Here is a 20,245-nt window from a genome sequence, read left to right as displayed (position 1 = left end):
TTGTTTTTAAATATTCATTACTCTCTGTCACCCCTCCTTTCCTTTCTCCCTCTTGCTCCGGCCCCCACTGGCTCTGGCCCAAAGGTTCTCTGTTTCTCCTTAAGGATGGCTGTGAGCCACCATGTGGTTGCTGGGATTTGAACTCATGACCTCTAGAAGAGCAGTTAGTGCTCTTAACTGCTGAGCCATCTCACCAGCCCTAAGATGTAGTTCTTAATCCCTCACCTATATCCATTGAAATTCGAAGTGCTTCCTCACTGGCTGGGTTTAGGGTTCTTCCCACAGCTCCACCCCAGATGTAGTTCTTTTAAGAAATCCCCAAGTGTGGGTTTTTAATTAAGTACTGACTCCATTAGGAGTATCCTTCCTGCATTAGGTTGGTGTTGTGATCTGAAATGCTTTCCTTTGTGTTTAACTGTTGTGTTTGTGTTGTGTGTGTGCGTTAGTGTGGGTGTGAGTGCCATGGTGCAGACAACAGCCTTTGGGAATTGGTTCTCTCCTTCCATGGCTTCCAGGGATTGAATTCAGGTTGTCAAGCTTGTGTGGCGAGGACTTTAACCACAAGAGGTCTTGCCAGCCCTGAAATGACTTCTCGACCAAGCCAGGCTTGGCTTTAGCAGCAACAGCAGCAGCAGCTGCAACTTTTGGTTTTTCAGGACAGGGTTTCTCCATGCAGTCCTGGCCGTCTTGGCTCAGGTTTGGCTTTATTAACCTTTGAGAACTTTTCCCCAGAGGAATACAGCACTCTTCAAGCGCTCATGTATAGTTCTATACCTGTTGCTTTTCAATTTAACTTTGCTGCACCCGCAAACACAGCTTTGAGTAGTCAAGAAAACACTATGTTGTAATTCGTTGACCTCAGAATATAAATTATTAACAACACATGATATGCACATGATATACACAAGTATGTGTGTGAGATAATATACACATTTCTTAAAATCTGGAGGAAGAAAAATAGATTTTGTTTGGTACTCTGCAGTGTGAAAACCTGTTATAGCTAACCGTTGGGATTAGTTCACTAAGAAGTGATTGTGGGCAAGAATGCCATCCGTGAGTTGATAATGTGAAGGCTTGGCCTGCTCACATGGGGGAAGCAGGAGAAGAGAGAAGCTGGAATACCAAGGGCAGGAGCCCTCCTGCTGGGCAGGGCCTCTGAGGCCTGGCCTGACTATGGATTGGTCCCCTCCTTCCAGCTTTACAGTTAAGATTTGCCAGGGGAGCCCTCTGTTATTAAAACAAAGACCTTTTCCCTTTATTCACGCAGTTCAGATTTCCATCCCACCTCCTTTCTCCAGATCCTGGCACTCCTATTTCTTCCCCAGATTTCTATTTACTAATTCATTCTTTTGTTTATTTGCTTGCTTGCTTGTTTCAGCGTTGGAGATTAAATGTAGAGTCTGGTGCATGCTAGGAAGTACTCTACCACTGAACCACAACCCCAGGCTCTTAAGAGTTTCTAAGTACCTTCTAAGATACTTCGTCCACATTAAACAATTAGGAATATATATGCTCTTTTTTGCACATTCTGTATAACAGATCCTGGGATGTGTAAGTCCCTACTGATCTACATTCACATGGCTCCTAGTCTTTATTAATATTAATATAATGGTGCTGCCGTGAATAATCTTGTATACATTTGTCATTCCTGGCCAGGATAAATGGCAAGTATTAGACATGCTACTGAAAGGTGTGTGCAATTTGTAACTTTCACAGGCATTACTAGATTTTTCACTCATGCTAGTGTCTGTGAAAATGCTTGGTGATTTCCAGAGCAGGCAAAGCCGTCTGTCAAGTGGAGCCAGTGACCTTCTGTATGCAACCCCCGACCTTTGCTAATCTGCTCGGTGAAAAGCTGCACTGCAGTGTTGGTTTCATTATTTGTTGATTATTGGACAGAGGCTATGCTTCATTCAGTTATTTATAGATTATATTCTTTTGTTTGAGTTATTGTGGTTATTTAGCATTCTGTCTCTATTTCACTTTAAAATATAGTTGCAATTTTTTTTCACGTTTTACAACTTCATTTTAAGAAAGGTTTTGTGATGAAAAATATCCTATGTTGATCTTGAGTTCATTCAAAATACAGTTTTACACAGAAGGTGTTATTTCTGACAGTAGATATAAACAAAATTATCTTCAGTTTCCAGAAGAATGTGTGCAGAATTCGTAACACTGACTTGTAGCTGACGTTGGTTACCTCTGTGAGCTGTATTGGAGGGTCTGCTTTTTCTTTTCTTTTTTTCAAATCTTTGGCAACCTTAGAACAAAAAGAAGAAAAGCAAGCCAAAACCTGCATCAGAAGCAAGTAGCAGTGCCCCAGACTCCAGTAAGTCAGCACCTGTTCAGGAGGAGCAGCCTGCATCTTCAGAGAAAGGCAGTATCAATGGTTACCATGTAAACGGTGCCATCAACGACGCTGAGTCTGCTGACTCACTGAGCGAAGGTCTGGAGACGCTGTCAGTAGATGCCAGAGAACTGGAAGATCCTGAGTTTGCCACAGCAGACACACTGGACAGAACTGGTGAGTCTGTTAACACATTTTGGAAAGTTAATTCACTCAAAAAATACTGGGGATCTCCTGCCTGAGACATTGACACTACATTAAGTATAACTGGTCTTTTGCTTTATAGTTCTATTACCAACTGCATGAAAGAGTTCATGTTGAGTAACTTACCAAAGAACTTAAAAAAATATAATTTTTATTCATTTGTCTCAGTTTTTTTCTAAAATACATAGTGCTAACACTTCTGATCTTGAGTACCAAGGGTGCCGTAGTATTAGAAATAAGAGAGTGTCTTTTCACGTATGATAGGATTACTGCAGAGACAGCAATGGTGATGGTGGTGCCCTTCTCAGGGACACTGGAAGAACGTTAGTCACAGACACAGACACTGATAAGTGTGACAGAGCACAGTGGGGGCAGAATTAGCCAAACAGGCTTCAGAACCTAAAGATAATAGGTAGAAATATTTTAGGAATATGTAATATTAACTGTAATCATCGCTTTATTGACAACTAGATTTTTGTGGGTCTTTTTAAAGATTTTTATAGTCCTATATTGTTGGGGGGCTTGTTGTTTTTCTGAAGATTGATTTCCTTTCTGTGTCTGAGTGTTTCACCTGCATGTATGTCTGCGTACCATGCGTGGGTTGAGAAGAGGGTGTCTGGTCCCCTGGACTGGAGTTACAGATGGTCATGGGCTGCCGGCTAAGTGCTGGGAGTGGAATACAGGCCTCTGTAAGAGCAGCTGGTGTACTCACTGGGCAGCTCTCTGGCTCCCCCTACATTCATTTTCCAATAAAGTTAAGATTAGTTAATACTTGGAAATTCATGTGGTTTATTTGAAAACCAGGCATAGTGGCGCATGCTTTTTGGGTTTTTTTTTGTTTTTTTTGTTTGTTTGTTTGTTTTTGTTTTTTTTGAGATTGGGTTTCTCTGTATAGCCCTGGCTGTCCTGGAACTCACTCTGTAGACCAGGCTGGCCTCAAACTCAGAAATCCGCCTGCCTCTGCCTCCCAAGTGCTGGGATTACAGGCGTGCGCCACCACCGTCTGGCATGGCACATACTTTTAATCCCACCATTTGGGAGGCAGAGGCAAAGGCAGGCAGGTCTCTGTGAGTTTGAAGCCAGTCTGGTCTACATAGGGAGTCCCTGCATAACCAGGCCTACTCAGGCAGACCCTGTACCTCAACAATAACACAAAAGGAAAGAAAAGCTACCTTCTCGGGCTGGGGCACTGCAGTGATGTCCAGGGGTCAGGAGCACTGGTTGGTCTTGCATGGGATCCAAGTTTGGTCCCCAGCATGCATACTGTGGTTCACAACATCTATAACTCCAGGACCAGGAAATCTAACACCTCTCTGGCCTCTGGGGGCACTGTTTGCAAGGGCTAAACAGATTCTTATGCAGGCAAAAAACTCATATCCAAATATATAACTTACTTAAAATTTTAAAAATTACTTTTTTATTCCTTCTGCTTTAGAATTCCTGGTTTTGTAAATATAATGCCAGTGTTGGAATTTTATTCTGCCTTTTAGCTGTTTTTTATTAGTTAATTCATACACATATACATTCACACACACACACACACACATATACACACACACACACACACACATACACACACAGTACTGTGCCCAACTGCAGACAGAACAAAGCAAAGATAGCCATTGGATCCTTATCACTGGGTGTGAGCGTCACAGTCTCCAGCTCTGCCCTTTCTCCTCTGTAAAGCTTTTAAATTCTTTGTTCCCTCTGAGCCATTATACATTTTTTTTCTTCATTGCAGCTTATGCAAGCTAACAGCTTTCTTAATAGGCGTGGTTTTGTCTAACGTATTTTTACCTGCTTTCTTTCTGTACTGAAGACGGCTCAGATAATTTACCCCACCCTGTGCTTATGTAAACCACTGTCCTCTCTTGGACAGGATCTGTGCTGGAGAATGGTGTCTCTGACTTTGAGCCCAAATCTTTGACTGCGCACTCTATCTCGAATGTCCAGCAATCCCGGAACTCTGCCAAATCTCTCTCCAGAGCCACCACAGGAACACAGGCTTCAAATCTGGGAATGGAGAATGTTCCTCTCTCTTCCACCAATAAAAAACTAGGTAAGTCTAAGGCCCACTTGGAAGAGAAAAAACAACTGTTTCTGTCCAGAGAGAGCATTACTCTGAAAGCCAGAGTTCCAAGAGCCCCCGGGGAAACCATTCTGCCACATGTTGTCACCCCTGCATGCTGCAGTGGGTGTGTATCTGAGAGGATTCAGATGCTGTGCAGTCTTGCCTCGGCAACAGGGCCCTTCCTTTTGTGAGTAGCAGCCAGTGCGCCTGTAGGATGACCTAGCTAACACTAACTGTTAGTTCCGTGAGCATTACTGCAGCTGTTCACACTGTGTTCTTCATGTCTGGTCTCCCAACAGGTGAACACCTCTGTCTGACAGGACATTTCAGAGGAAATGTCAGAGCTGCCCTTTGCAGCTTCCTGTCATTACAGAAGTCAGAAGGCAGACTGAGGTTTTCACAAGATCATGTCCCTTGAAATGCTTGGTATTGATTGGTGATAGCTCTTTACTTTCAAATATTTGACTATTATAATCATTTTGACAGAGAGTTGCAGTACTTAGAGCATGCCTGTAATCCCAGCACTCCGGAGCCTGAGGAAGACCACACCTTCCAGGCTAGCTTGGGCTAAGGTGGTTGATGTCACCTCGACAACAATAGATACTTGGCACCAACTAGTATTAAGTGTGTGTGTGTGTGTGTGTGTGTGTGTGTGTGTACGTGTCTCTTTCTCTGTGTGCGCATCTCTTTCTCTGTGTGTGCGTCTCTGTGTATGTATATGCATGCATGTCTGTGTGTGTTGTTTTGAGATAAGGTCTCACTGTGTAGTCTGGCTGGCCTGGAATTCTCTGTGTACACTAGGCTGGCCTCGAATTCACAGAAATCCACACACCTTTGCCTTCTGAGAGCTGGGATCAAAGGTATGGATCCCCACACCAAACAACTCTTTATTCTTCTATGTTATAATAATCATTTAAGTAAATAACTAGTTACTAAACAAAGAGACCCCCTCAGTCCTTCACATATCTAAGCATGGTGGTCCTCTGTGAGCAGTGAGATAAAATTGTGTGTGTATGTGTCTGTCTCTCTGCCTTCCTGCCTGCTCTATATATTTGTGTGTAGATGTCCAAGAAAAGGTCAGTTCTGTTTCTCCACTGTGGCATCTGGGGATCAAGCTCAGGTTGTCGGGTTTGGCGGCCAGGACCTTTGCCCTCTGATATTTTAATTAGCACTTCCTTTCAACTTGCTGCAAACGGCCAGACTGAGGATATCTAGTCAAGCAAAAATAAGGTTTGCACAGCGCTTAAAACTGTTTAGGTTCCAAAGAAGCTCAAATTGGATTGAGAGGAATTTATATTAAAAAATTAAGCTACTCCAGAGGCTGAAGCAGGAGGGTCCCTTAAACTGAGGAGTTTATGGTTGGCCTAGGCAGTATCCCAATAATCTCTTTAAAAAAATTGATGAAATTGAAAATGTAGGGGCTGGAGAGGTGGTCAGCAAAATGGCAGCTGCGCACGAGGACCAAAGTTTGGAGTCCGTAGCCATGTGGATAAGCTAGATGTGGCCCTGTGTGTGAAGAGCCCTGTACCATGGGGACAGAAGAGCCTCTGGCTTATAGGTTGGCCAGCCTTCCCTGTTGGTATGCCAAAGGTTCCAGTGAGAGGGCCTGTCTCAGAAACAAGGCAGAGCACTGGAAAGATGACTTAGCAGCTAGACGACTTGTTGCCGAGTACTAGGGTTTGGTTCCAGCTCCCACATAATCCCTCACAGTCGCAGTGGATCCGATGCCTGCTTTTGACCTAATGACACTGGCACACATGTGGCACATACTTTTTTTTTTTTTTTTTTTTTTTTTTTGCCTGCATGAATGTCTGTGTGAGGGTGCCAGGTACCCTGGAACTAGAGGGACAGTTGTGAGGAACGGTTAGTTGTGAGCCACCATGTGGGTGCTGGGAACTGAACGTGGGTCCTCTGGAAGAGCAGTCAGTACTCTTCACCACTGAATCATCTCTCCAGTCCAAAAAAGTAAATCTTAAAGAAAATAAAAATAAATGGGGTGGCTCCTGAGGGATGACCCCCATGGTTGACCTCTGGTGTACACCGCTGCATGCACACATGTGCAGACACATACAAAATTGAAAGTGTGGACTAGGTGTGGCAGTATATACCTATAATTTCAGCCCTTCCGGCTGCTAAGACAGGAGCACAAGGTTGAGAGCAAGCAGCCTAGGGCGTATGCAGGGAGGTCCTGTCTCAAAAATACAAACTGAGCTAGCATTTAGCTCAGTGTAGGACTTGAGAAACATGTACAGGGGACTTGATTCCCGGTCTTGCAGCTAGAAGGAGGAAGGAAGAAAATACTGCAGGAAGGTGTTTGTCCTGTGCTGGATGTGGTGGGAAGGAACGAAGGGAGGAAGAGACTATATAGTGAGTTCGAGGCCAGCTGGGAATATGCGAGGCCCTGTTTCAAAAATAAAACAAAAACATGACAGGGTTTCTCTGTGTAGCCCTGGCTGTCCTGGAACTCACTCTGTAGACCAGGCTGGCCTTGAACTCAGAAATCTGCCTGCACCACCACTGCCCAGCCCCTAAAGAGGTCTTAAGTGCTCGCCTGACTGAGCTGCCTTTTGATCTCTAACCCTGTGCCGTGGTGTGCATGCCCATACTTACACACATGTCGTCATACACACTAATTATTGGTGTCTAATTCCAGCCCTTGGAAGGCAGAGGCAGGAGGATGGCTTCAAGCCCAGGGCTGACCTGCACATGTGTATGAGTTTCAAACCCAGCCATGGTTACAAAGTGAGACCTGATCCCAAAAACCAGAGACTGAGAGACAGAGAAATAGAGAAAACAAGCAGAATGTGTATCATTGTACAACTATCAGCTCTTGTCGTGGTGATTCTAACCCATCGAGTAAGGTAGAAAGGTCAGGAGAGCTCCTAGAAACTCTTACAATATATTGTTTAGGTGATTATGCTTCCTCTTACTGTGCTGGTGATTCCCTGTGTATAATGCTTCAAGCTGCAGCGGAGAGGGCGAGCCTTCTAGTTTCCTCAGGTCTGCGCGGCAGGCGGATTACTGTCATTTGTGGAGCTTTGAAAATAGGGTTCCGCGGGGCATAGTGGCACACGCCTGTAGTACCAGCACTTGGGAGGCAGAGGCAGGTGGATTTCTGAGTTCGAGGCCAGCCTGGTCTACAGAATGAGTTCCAGGACAGCCAGGGCTACACAGAGAAACCCTGTCTCGAAAAAACCAAAAAAAAAAAAAAAAAAAGGAAAGAAAAGAAAGGAAGAAAGAAAGAAACAAACAAACAAACTAGGGTTCCTGTTCAGACAGTTTCTTTCTTGACTGTTTCATTTCACTTGAAATGGTTTGGTTTCTAAAGTTGCCATCTTCAGATCCGCTGCTCCTTTTTCCCTCTCTCGTATATTAAATACCGTCTTGATCTCCCCTCCCTCCTCCCAGTGCCTCCTCCACTCCCCCACTCCACTCCTCAGTTCTCTTCAGAGCAGTGCAGGTCTCACAGGGGTATCAGCTGAACATGGCTATTAAGCTGCAGTAAGACTATGTACCTCCTCATATTAAGGCTTGGGGAGGAGAAGAGTCCGAAGAGCCAGAGATGTCCCCCACACTGCCCCTGTTGGGAGTCCCGCAAGAACACTGAGCTAGAGTGTCACATGTATGCAGAAGGCTCACCAGAGATCTATACCGCCCTTTTTTCTATAACAGTTTAGTCTGTTATTATTTTCATCTCTAAAAGTTCAGGTGAAGAATTTGAAATGTCTTCTATATCTCTGCTAACATGTGTCTGTATGTGTCTGGTAGTAGCTCTCCCCAAAATACTTTGTTATAGTCCTGAGGATTAAGGCCAGTGCATGCCAGGCAAACACTCTACCACTGACCCAATAGCCCCACCGTCATTTGTTTATTTTGTGTATACCAGTGCTTTGCCTGCAAATGTGCCTGTGTACCATGTCTGTGCCCAGGCCCCATTGAAGCCAGAAACAGCATTGGACCCTTTGGAACTCGAGTTATGGGCAGTTATAAACTGCAAAGTGGGTGCTGGGAATCAAACCCAAGTCGTCTGGAAGAACAGCCCATCCTCTTAACCCCTGAGCCATCTCTCCAGCCCAGACCGTCAGCTTTGGATGTCCTTTCATACTTGATTCTAGCATGTGTCATTTCTGTATCTGTTTCTGTTGATATTTCTCTTCATAGTTAATTATGTTTATTTTTAAATAGTTTTTGTTCTTATATGCATGATGATTACTTTTAATAGAATCCAAATACTGTAAATTTTTCGTTGTTGATCACCAGATATTTGAATTCTTTCAATATATCGGTGGCTTGTTCTGGGACTCCATTATGTGAAAACATTCTGAGGCTGGCTTCTTTTTGCTTCTTGCTTCGTTAGATAAGAGCAACCTCAAAATGAGGGCTGATGCTGTCTCACCACTTTTCACCACTGGGGCAGCGTCCCGCCCCTCCCCCCAGCAGCTGCTGTGTGTATTGTGAGATCCTTAGGTTTGCACAAGTATGTGAACTGTCCCTGGCCTGGGTGAAGCCTGGCATTGTCCAGTTCTCTGCTGACTTGGTGATGTCCTTATATCTGGCACTGACTAATGGTGAGCCTCTAGGGCTCCGTCTACCCGCTGCTGTCCATCTTTGTGTAGCTTTCTGTGTGCTCGGTCTTGGGAATTCTAGCCTTGGCCTTGTCTCCTCAGTTCGAGGCGACTGCCAGGCCTAGGACTTCTTCTGTCTTTATTGCAGCTTAGAAACTGTCCGTAAGGTAAGTTGGGCAGTCAGAGCCCCTCTTCCCTTGTCTGCTTCTCAGGGGAAGTGCTGTTTGCTGTCCATTGCTAAGAGCCACTGCTCTATATAGTTCATCTGTGTTGTGTATTCACTGTTTTAGATGGGAGGATAAATCCAATTCTTGTTACTTCATTTTGATTAGGATACTTTAAAAAATAAATATGGCCGGGCAGTGGTGGCACATACCTGTACTCCCAGCACTCTGGGAGGCAGAGGCATAGGCAGGTGGATTTCTGAGTTCAAGGCCAGCCTGGTCTACAGAGTGAATTCCAGGACAGCCAGGACTACACAGAGAAACCCTGTTTTGAAAAAACCTAAATAAATGAATAACTTTTTTGTTGGAATGGATGGTCATTTCGTATACAGTCTTAGTCCATATGACATTTGACCTTAAACATTCAGATCCAACTTCTAATTTACATGTTCCTTTTTAAAATAATCTTTGTTTCCTGCCAAGGTTCTAATATTGAGAAATCGGTGAAAGACCTCCAGCGCTGCACTGTTTCTCTTGCGAGGTACCGAGTTGTCGTTAAAGAAGAGATGGATGCGTCCATTAAGAAAATGAAACAAGCTTTTGCTGAACTGCAGAGCTGGTAAGATTAAGTTGCCTTTCCTACGTCGTTAGCCCAGACCATTTGTAGGCATGGTCAGCCACTTGCCAGCGTCTTAACTACACAGTGGGGAACGCCGAGATGCCTGTGCTGTGTTTAACTTTCTGCTTTGTTCTGTTGCTCTTGGCCAGTATGGGACGGAGGGTCACAGAGAACTCAGTGCTCCAGAGAGGGCAAGGGATTCTAGAAAAGGGCCTGTCTGTCAGAGACCAACACTGGCACATGACACACTGCTACAACCAATCGGGACAGGAGAAAGTCAGCTGTTGGCTCACCCGGGAATCATAGCACTGGGGAAGCTGCGGCAGGGGGATCCGGGCCAGCCTGGCTATAAGCGAGCTCTTATTTTAAACAAACAAGCCAACACCTGTAAGGAGAGAATGCCTGCTCTTTAGTCTTTCACCTTCCTTGCTACTCACCCTATTGATTGCTGTTGATCGGGATTCACTTTTGATCTGTGTTCCCACTTGTCCTGTACTCGGTCCTTTTTTTTTTTTAAGATTTATTTATTGTTATATGTAAGTACACTGTAGCTATCTTCAGACACCCCAGAAGAGGACGTCAGATCTCATTACGGATGGTTGTGAGCTACCATGCGGTTTCTGGGATTTGAACTCAGGACTTACGGAAGGGCAGTCAGTGTTCTTAACCGCCGAGCCATCTCTCCAGCCCTCTGTACTTGGTCCTTAAAATGCACTAGTTTTGTATTCTGTGAGGATAAGAGAAGGTTTGGTAGAGAGGTTTGAAAATGTGTGTGTGCGTGTGCGTGTGTGTATGTGTGTGTGTATATGCGTGCTGCGTGCAGGTCAGAGGACAACCTCAGGCGTCAGGGTGGAACAGGCCTCCTGTTTGCCATACACCAAGCCAGCTGTCAGAAGCTTCCAGGAGTTCTCTCTGCCTCCCATGTTACCATAGGAACACTGGGGTTACACACAGATGCTACCACATGCCAAACTTGATATTGGTTCTGGGGATCCAAACGTAGGTCCTCACATTTGTCTTGTAAGGGCCTGACTCACTGAGTGCCAGGGTCCAGCCTTGACTCAGGATCCGGGTTCTCAACTAGAAACAGGAATAGCTAGAAGGCGCATAATAAATATCCTCAGGTAGATTCGGGGTACAAGTTGACAGGCAAGTTCCAAGGCTTGAAATTGCTCTCCCTCCCCCTCCCTCCCCCACCTCTCCCTCTCCTTCTCCTTCCCCCTCCCCCTCTCCTTCTCTCCCTCTCTTCTTCACTTGCTCCACAGCTTAAGGCTGATCGCACTCCGCACTAACTCTGCACACTCTCACACAGACACCTTACACACCTCACATAGACACCTCACACATATCACACACACCTCTCACACACTCCTCACACACACCTCACATGTACTCATCACACCTCACACACTTCTCACACACCTCATGCACACACCACACGTGCACACACCTCACACATACCTCACACACATACATACTCATCACACACATACTCACACACACCTCACACACTCATCACACACATACTCATCACACACACCTCACATATACACCTTCCACACACACACTCCTCACACACTCATCACACACTCATCACACACATATCATACACACTCTTCACACACACCTGTAATGAGAACTGACACGGGCAGAGCTGCCAGGCTGTGGCCAGAGGAGTCAGGTTAACCCTTAATTCGGCAACTCTGCTGGCTTCTGTGTCTGCGCGCTGCACACAGTGACTCTCCTAAGGGTCTAACATAGTTTACTAGTATATAACTTTATGTATTCTGTATTTTCTTATTCATACACTTCCAAAGGAGACCAGGAACCACTTTCGCAAGACTTATTTCATGGGGCTAGAGAGATGGCTCAACGGGTTAAAAGCACTGACTGCTCTTCCAGAGGTCCTGAGTTCAAATCCCAGCAACCACATGGTGGCTCACTGCCATCTGTAATGAGATCTGATGCCCTCTTCTGAGATGTCTGAAGACAGCTACAGTGTACTTAGATATAATAAATAAAAATAGGCCAGAGCAAGTGAGTGGGGCAGATCGGGCCAGGGAAAAAAACAAACAAAAACAACTATTTCATAATTTGAATAGCTTTTTCCTTTTTCACAGTCCCAATATTGGCTTTGCTTAATTATCGTAATTTCTTCAAACTTTGCAAGTCAAACATTAATCCGAAACTATCATTGTGCAGTTATTACATTGTTTCAATGATTAGAGCACACAGCATGCACCTGGGCCATTAGGACTGTGCTGTGCGGTGCTGTGTGCCTATGCCTCAAATTTTGATTGTTTAAGAGTCATTACATCAAGGAACATCTAGTTTCACAGAATTCACCAGAGCAGAAGGAGAAAGAAATAGGAAAGTCAGATATAATAGAATAATTACGCACACCAAGGCCAACTGAAAAGCAGTCATGCACAAATGAAATCTATACAGCCGTTGTCCAGGGCTAAGGTTAGGAGAAATGGGAACAATGTTTTTACAAAGAGATGTCTCCATCTAGACCTGCTGTGGGCACTCCCTTATTTCTGATGGCAGGTCTCCTGGAGGGGGCTGTCTTCTACTTCTCAGGGTCCCAGGCACCGTCTATGTCAGGATTTGCTGTCCCCAGCAACTGAGCTATGTGAATACTTTGTGTGTGCACTCGTGAGAATGCATGTGGAGGCCAGAGCAGGGCCTTCCTTGTCTTCCTGGGTCACTGGAGCAATGCCATAGGGCAGGGTCTCTGACTGTTCCACAGGTTTGCCTTTCTGCTAGGTGGTAGGCCAGCTAGCTCTCAGAGTCCACCCTTCTAGTGTGAGGATTCAAACTCAGGTCCCAGTGTCGCAGAGCAAATGCTTTTACTGACGCAGCCGTCGCCCCAGCCCTACTCGTCTGCATTGTGAATTAAAAGGGGAAACTGATGCTATGTTCTTTTTCTCAAATATATTTGATCATTGAATATTTCCTGGGGAGAAATTTATGCTGACACAGTAGAGCTATTTTAATTAGGGCGTTGTGTGTTTAAACAATAGCTCTTTTCTGGGGAATTGGTTTGTTTGTTTGTTTGTTTGTTTGTTTGGACCAAATTTTCAAAAAAGTCAGGAAAAGACAATGGCTGGCAAGATGGCTCAGCAGGTGCTTGACTCCAAGCCTAGCTGCCTGAGTCTGACCCCCAGGAAGGAATTCTCTCTCGAAAGTTGTTCTCTGACTCCACCCGTGTGCCATGACGTGCATCTCCTACCTCCCAACTCCATAAATGAATGAATGAATGAATGAATGAATAAATAAATAAATAAATAAATAAATAAATAAAATTTAAATTTAAAAAGGAGATGTGAGGAGGACAAGCCATTAGCCTGATTAAGGATTTGGACTCTGTTCTGCATATCTGTAAGAACTACTTCCTGGCTGTGGTAGCGCACGCCTTTAATCCCAGCACTTGGGAGGCAGAGGCAGGTGGATTTCTGAGTTCGAGACCAACCTGATCTACAGAGCAAGTTCCAGGACAGCCAGGGCTACACAGAGAAACCCTGCTTCAAAAAAAACCAAAACCAAGAAAGAAAGAAAGAAAGAAAGAAGAGAGAGAGAGAGAGAGAGAGAGAGAGAGAGAGAGAGAGAGAGAGAGAAAGAAAGAAAGAAAGAAAGAAAGAAAGAAAGAAAGAAAGAAAGAAAGAAAGAAAGAAAGAAAGAAAGAACTACTTACACTAACTGAGTGGCAGAGTGCCCTGCACCTCCCCACAGCTGGCCATCTGTGTCCTTACTGTGGACCATTAGGTCATACCTGACCATATCTCTTGGTTCACCGTGTGCCACAGGAGATGGAGGGAGCTGGCAAGGAGCACTGTGATTTTGTCCCTCAGTCTTTCTTGTCTCTGGGGCTGAACTAAGAGTGAGGTAATGAGCATGAAGTAACCAAAGAGTACTTACATGTTTGTGCAGAGAAGACTTTCCGTAAAGTCTAGGCTGACTTTAAGTCTGGGCCCTCGGGCCTAAGCCTCCGAAGCGTTGGATTTAAAGCATGTGCCACTTGCTCAGCTCCAAAACAGCGTTGTACAAGACAGCTGGTTCACCTTGTCGCCCAGCCTTGCTGTTCCCACCTTGCAGTTCTGTCTTCTTTCTCAGTGCACATCTCTGCTCCTGCCCCATTCCTCATTGTCTCCACACTCAGATTTCCTCTCATCTGCAAGGAGCCTACTTGCGGCACCTCTGGGACCCTGTGTTGACTGAGTTCAGCCAATCCCCACTCTTCTTGCTCTGACTTCTCATAAATTTACTAGGGAACAATGCGTCCTTGTTCTGAACATCTGAGAGGATGAATGAAGTGTCATGTTTCTTGTTTAGGTTTATTACCATATTATTGGCATATTTGGAAAAACAGAGATACGTATAGTTTATCACAACTTTGCTTTGATCCTCTTTATCCTCTAAGATCTTCCAGCTTCTTACTTCCTCAGCCACAGGACCTGATCAAACTCAGCAAACCCAAGCCAGAAACACACTTCTGTGAGAGAGACTTGTGAGTTCCTGCTGACTTGGAACCCAGCCAGAAGGAACCTCCTTCAAAAAGTGACAAATGAAATGCTTCCTCCCTGGGCACTGTGTATTTAGTGGTTAGGAGCAGGCATACCAACCAGGCCAGTCGAACTTGAGGAAAGAGATCACCTGCCCCTTCCTGCTGGTCCTTTCTCTCAGGTTGATTGAAAACAGTCCCTTCCTTCATGTACCTCGTAGTTGTTACTTTAAGACATAATTGTCAGGTGAGTTAACTTCATTTGGCATCAGCCAGCTTGGAATTTAATGTCAATTAGAGAGTCATGTGTGTTATAGTGTCAAAGGAAAGCAAAGGATTCTAGCAGATTTGCAGCAGTGCGATTACATTTCTTGTCAGGGCGCCTCGGAAATGTCTGGTGGTGACTTCTCATGTTAGCTAAGTAAAAGCAGACCCATCCCTGAAGGGGGCAGAAGCAGAGCTTTGCTGTCTAACTTAATCTGGCCTTCCTTAAGCAGATTTAGCCATCAGGTTTACTTTTCTTGTTAATTAGTAAAGTTTACTTTGCAAGAGTAGTTACATGGCTTAAGTTTAGACTATTAAGGAAGCAGGATGTAGAATAAATACATCCTGGAATGTTTGGTGTGTGGTGGAAGATTGCCAGTGTGCTGGCTAGGGGAAGCCAACAGAAGACATGCTAGGCTTCCTTTTTGAATAAAAATAAAGTTTTAGTTTTGTGAAAAACCAACATTAAAAAGGTGTCTTCATCATCTGTGAGAATTACCGTGAAGACTGTGGCTCGTTTCCTTTCTGTTGCTGTGATGAAACACTGATCAGCCCAACTTGGGCAAAAAGTCTTTGCTTTCTTAGCCCCAGTTGACAGTTCTTCTTGGAGAACAGTCGTGCAGGAACTGAAGGAGAAACCATGGAAGCAAACTGCTCACAGGCTTGCTAGGAGCTTGTTTTAGCCACCCTTCTTCTATACCACCTGCCCACTGCGCCCCGCCCACAGTGGGCCTGGGTCTCCATCAATTAGCAATCAAGAAAATGCCTTACAGACATGGCCACAGGCCAGTTTGATTGAGACATTTCTTCAGTCCAGATGCCCTGTTTGCAGGTATGAAGTTGGGTGTATCCTCCATCACTGTTCTGTGCATAACATAGGCGGAGTGTCGTGAGTCTGTAATCCGGGCATTTGGTGGGAGGAGGCAGGAGAGTCAGAGGTCTGAGGTCACCCTTGGGTACATAGCACCTTGAGATCCTGCCTCAAGGGGGGAACAGGAGAGATGACTCAGTCCTTAAAAGAGCACTTGTTGCTCCTGCCAAGACCAGGGTTCTGTTCCCAGCACTCACGAGTTCACAACTATTCATAACTCCAGTTCTAGGGGATCTGATTCCTTCTTCTGGCCTCTGCAGGCACCAGGCATGCACATGGTGCACACACATCCTTGCCATCAAAGCAGTCATACACACAGAGCAAACTGAATCAAACTAAAACACAAACAACTAACAAAGTTTCATTATGAGCCTGGTGGCATGACTTAGCAAACACAGGTGCTTGCTGGGCCTAGTGGTGTAGAGAGAATGAATGCCCATGAACCAACCTCTGACCTGCTATTCGTGCCACGGAGCATATCCACACACACACACACACACACACACATAAGCAAACTGCATAAAACCATGAAAATTTAAAGACTTTATTCTCTCGGTTATTTTTTTCTACATTGCCCATAAATTATAATTTTTTTAGAATAGAAATAAAAGTCTAAACAGATAACTTTTATTTTCTACAAAAGCTGAAAGTCATTCCTGGTATTAACACTTTCCCACTATACAATTCCTTGATTGATTGATTGATTGATTGATTGACTGACTGACTGATTCTATCTCCCCCCCACACACACACAGGGTTTCTCTGTATAGCCCTGGCTGTCCTGGAACTCACTCTGTAGACCAGGCTGGCCTCGAACTCAGAAATCCACCTGCCTCTGCCTCTTAAAGTGCTGAGATTATAGGCATGCACCACCACCGCCAGGCAAAAATGTGTAGCCCAGGCTGGCCTTGAACTCATGATCCTCCTGCCTCTGCCTCCTTCAGCAAATCCTACCTGTGTGCGCCACCACACCAGCTGATTCTGTCTTAACAAGTGTCCCTGTTTGCTTTATTCTGCGGTCTTTACCTTGCTGGTTTCCACATTCTTCTGTTTCTGGAGCCGTAGATGTGGATGTCGTCATTATATTAAAAAAAAAAAGTCGCACAAAAGCAAACGGTTTCAAACGGAAGCCCAGGCTGTTGCTCACATGTGTGCCTAGCGCTCCTCAGCCAAAGGCCTTGCTTCAGACGCGGCGCTGTGTGCTGCTTCTGTTCCCCGGCAGATTAAAGCACCATCGCTCTGTCGTGCAGTCTCGCTGTGTGTAGCTGTGGTCAGGCTAGCCTCAGTACCTTGAATACAGTGATTTCAGGTGTGGGCCGAAAAGAAAGTTCACACTTCTCAAAGGCTATTTTAGAGAACTGAAGTCCAGAATCAGCCCGCCACAGTGGCATGTGCTTGTGAGCTCGCAGCCATGAGCCTGAGACGGAAGGGCTGTTGAGGGGCATAGCACAACTGTCTGAACGGAGGAACAGAGGAGTGGGGGGAGGGCTCAGTGGTTAGGATACTTACTGTTGTGGAGGTCCTGGGTCAGTGCCCACGGCTACAGTGAAGGGTGCTTAGCTGCCTGTAACTCTGCCCCAGGGCACCCAGGGCCCTCCTCTGGCCTCCACAGGCACCCAGATGTGTGTACATTTCCATAAACATGCATGTAAGTAAAAAAAATTTCCTTAATAAAAAGCAAGCAGGAAAATAAAGAAAAATGGAATTCCTGTCCACATGTTCTGAAAAAAACTCCTTACAGAAAGAACCATCAGAATTGTCATAACAGGGTTAATATCTGTCAGCTCTTAGGTTCCTCTTCTCAGCCTACCTCACTCCTGAAGGCTTCGTTTCGTTTTGAGCTTGGGAGAATAAATGTACTCCAGTAAGGTTGGTGCTGGGGACATGGAGACCTAGAAACAGGGTGCATTCATTCTCTGCTAATAAAGACTAGGGGGGGGGGGCGCTGAAAGATGGTTCAGCAGTTAAGAGCATCGTTGCCTTCCCATATACAGAGGCTCACAATCATCTGGGACGCCAGTCCCCAGGAGATTTAAGCCTTCTGCTGGCTTCCAAGGGCACTCAGGTGGTCCACAGACATACATGCAGGCAAATCACTCATATCCTTAGGTTCACTCTTGATTAAATGACACCAAGGGAAATTCTTTGGTTTCTTTCCTTCATTATTGGTCACCAATGTGCCTAATCCATACAACTGACAACATGAGCCCTCTCTTATGTTATTTTTCATTTCCATACCAAAGACCAATAAAAACTTAGTAAAGGTTTGCCTTGCCTGCATCCAACTTACAGAACTCATGTAAATGCTGGGCCTGGTGACTCACACTTGTAAGTCCAGGGCTGGGGGGCAAACACCCGTAGGTGCTTAGCTGTCAGCTTTAGCTAGCCAGTCTAGCTTAATTGGTGAGTTCTGTGCCTGTGAGAGATCCTCCCCTGGAGGAGGTGGATAAAGTTGGGCTCGAACCTTTAATCCTAGCACTCCAGAGGCAGAGGCAAGCAGACCGCTGTGGGTTCAAGGCCAGCATGGTGTACACAGCAAGTGGCAGGCTAGCCGAGGATCCCTATTGAGACCCTATCTCAAAACAAAACACTGAAGCTCAAATCTGTGTATGTGTGCGCACACACGGACACACGGAGGGAGACGGGCTGGAGACATGTCTCAATGTGTAAGAGCACTGGCTGCTTTTTCAGAGGACCCAGGTTCAATCCCCAGCACACATACCAAGGCTCCCAACTGTTCAGGAGATCCGATACCCTCTTCTGATTGCTACAGCCACCAGACACATATGCAGGCAAAACATTAATACACTTAAAATAAATCTAATATTTGAAAGCATTTTAAAAAAGAGACAGAGTTTCTAAGGAGGGATCTTGAGGCTGCTCCCTCCACATGCTCACATGCACCCCCTCCCCCCAATGCACGCAAATGCATTTAAAAGACCAATAAAAAGTAGCAATTACTTCCTTTTGTTTGTCATGTTGCCGTGGCAACATCTACTGAAATATCTTGGTGTTGGCTCAGAGTTAACGGGAATGGAAAACAGAGCTTGAAGGAGCTTGCTCAGGATTTGTAACTTCCCATTAAAGATTTTACAACTCTTAAAGGTGTAAAAATAAACATTAAAGTTAGTAACAGCTCTCATTACAGGTACCTGACAAGATGGCTTCATGGTCGCAAAGAATGCCATCTTCTCGGGTTGTTCACCTAAGGACAGCACCTGGGACAGCTGTGGCACGCAGTCTCCAAACACTGCCAACACGCACAGAGGCGTATATACCACAGTTTTATCCCTTTATATTTTCGGTATTTTTCAAAGTTTTCATCATAAACAGTTGGAGAAATATGTTTCGCACAACATAAACAGAGAGGGTACAAAGTTAAAATCAAAACATCAGAAAGGTTAGGTGTCAGGTAAGAGGACTTTTTCTTTTTTTTACGAATTAGAATGGATAATTTATTGTAATTCAACTTTCTAAAACAGACATTTAACTAGAGTTTCCTATCTGTTGCTGAACTGATGTAATGGTGGCCAAGAGATTAGGAAAGGACTATGTTATGAAGTAACAGTTCCATGAGTGTGTACAGTATCTACAGTGGATACTCATTGTGAGATTGCTTTCTACCCTATATTTGTCATAAATACACGCACCACTCTACACATGCGTCACTCTAGGTCAGGTGCGTGAATTCGTAGTCTAAGTGATGCATCAGCTGAGGTTGTAAAAGTTGCTCAGTGGGAAGTCCAAGGCAAGTAAAGTTGGTTGTGACATTGTTCTCCTAAAGGAGGGTTAAATACACAGGCTTGGTGTACAATCAGATCTCAGTTTAAAGTGTCAGTGGCGAGTGGTGTATTACTAACTCTGGCTGTGTTCTAGCTCAGCTAGCACTCCAGTCTGGTAGAATGTAAGAGGTGTTTTCATAATATGCTTTGTCAAAGAATTTGTCATCTGGTAAGACACAGTATGTGCATCTTAAGGTGAGCTGGCACCAGGAGGGTGGCATCATGGCCCTGTAGGCCTGGCAGCTCCTGTCCCAGCTGTGGCTTCTGGGGATTCCAAAGCATTGCCAAGGTGGGAAGGTCTCACAGCAGGGTATGGGCTGCCTCACAGCCAGTTCTCAATTTGCAAGTCTGCTTATTAATGTGCACAGTTCTCAGACTGGATTTCTGGCACTTGTCTGTGAAGGATTTGCCTCTCTGAAATGACCCTGCTCTGTATGGTAATGTGTTTCTTATAGTATTAACCACTATGCTAACTACTTTGTGCTGGTCTAATTATTCAGTGAGCTAAATTGAATAGGTGTGTATGTGACTGCCTTTGCAAGTCTTGTTAAAAGGAGAAATTTCAGGTTGATGGAACGTCTCAGTGGGTGAAGGTGCCTGTCACATCGGCAACCTGAATTTTAGGTAGGACCCACATGGTCATAGGAGAGAGTGGACTCCTATACACTGATTCTGACAGTACATACATATGTACAGTACATATGTACGAGAAATCTAACTGGATGGAGTAGTGTATGCCTTTAATCCTGGCACCCAGGTAGCAGGTGGATCTCTGAGTTTGAGGCCAGCCTGGTCTATATTGTGAGTTTCAGGACAGCCACTGAAAAACAATTTAAAAAAAAACAACAACAAAA

General features: G+C 45.0%; 1 protein-coding gene across 2 annotated transcripts in view; it reads left to right on the top strand.

Moving 5' to 3' along the window:
* The window catches only part of Spats2 (spermatogenesis associated serine rich 2), a 74,891-nt gene that overhangs the window by 39,523 nt on the left and 15,123 nt on the right, over positions 1–20,245 (top strand). For both annotated transcript variants that reach the window (XM_052161347.1, XM_052161346.1), the window contains exons 6-8: positions 2,266–2,524; positions 4,431–4,610; positions 9,835–9,970. In XM_052161347.1, coding sequence (XP_052017307.1) covers positions 2,266–2,524; positions 4,431–4,610; positions 9,835–9,970 — 575 coding nt within the window. The remainder of the gene's footprint in view (positions 1–2,265; positions 2,525–4,430; positions 4,611–9,834; positions 9,971–20,245) is intronic.

Source organism: Apodemus sylvaticus, chromosome 17 (genome assembly GCF_947179515.1).
Source record: "Apodemus sylvaticus chromosome 17, mApoSyl1.1, whole genome shotgun sequence".
NCBI classification, from domain to species: Eukaryota; Metazoa; Chordata; class Mammalia; order Rodentia; family Muridae; genus Apodemus; species Apodemus sylvaticus.
Note: the sequence above shows the minus strand (reverse complement) of the source record. Positions and strands in the feature narration are given on the sequence as shown.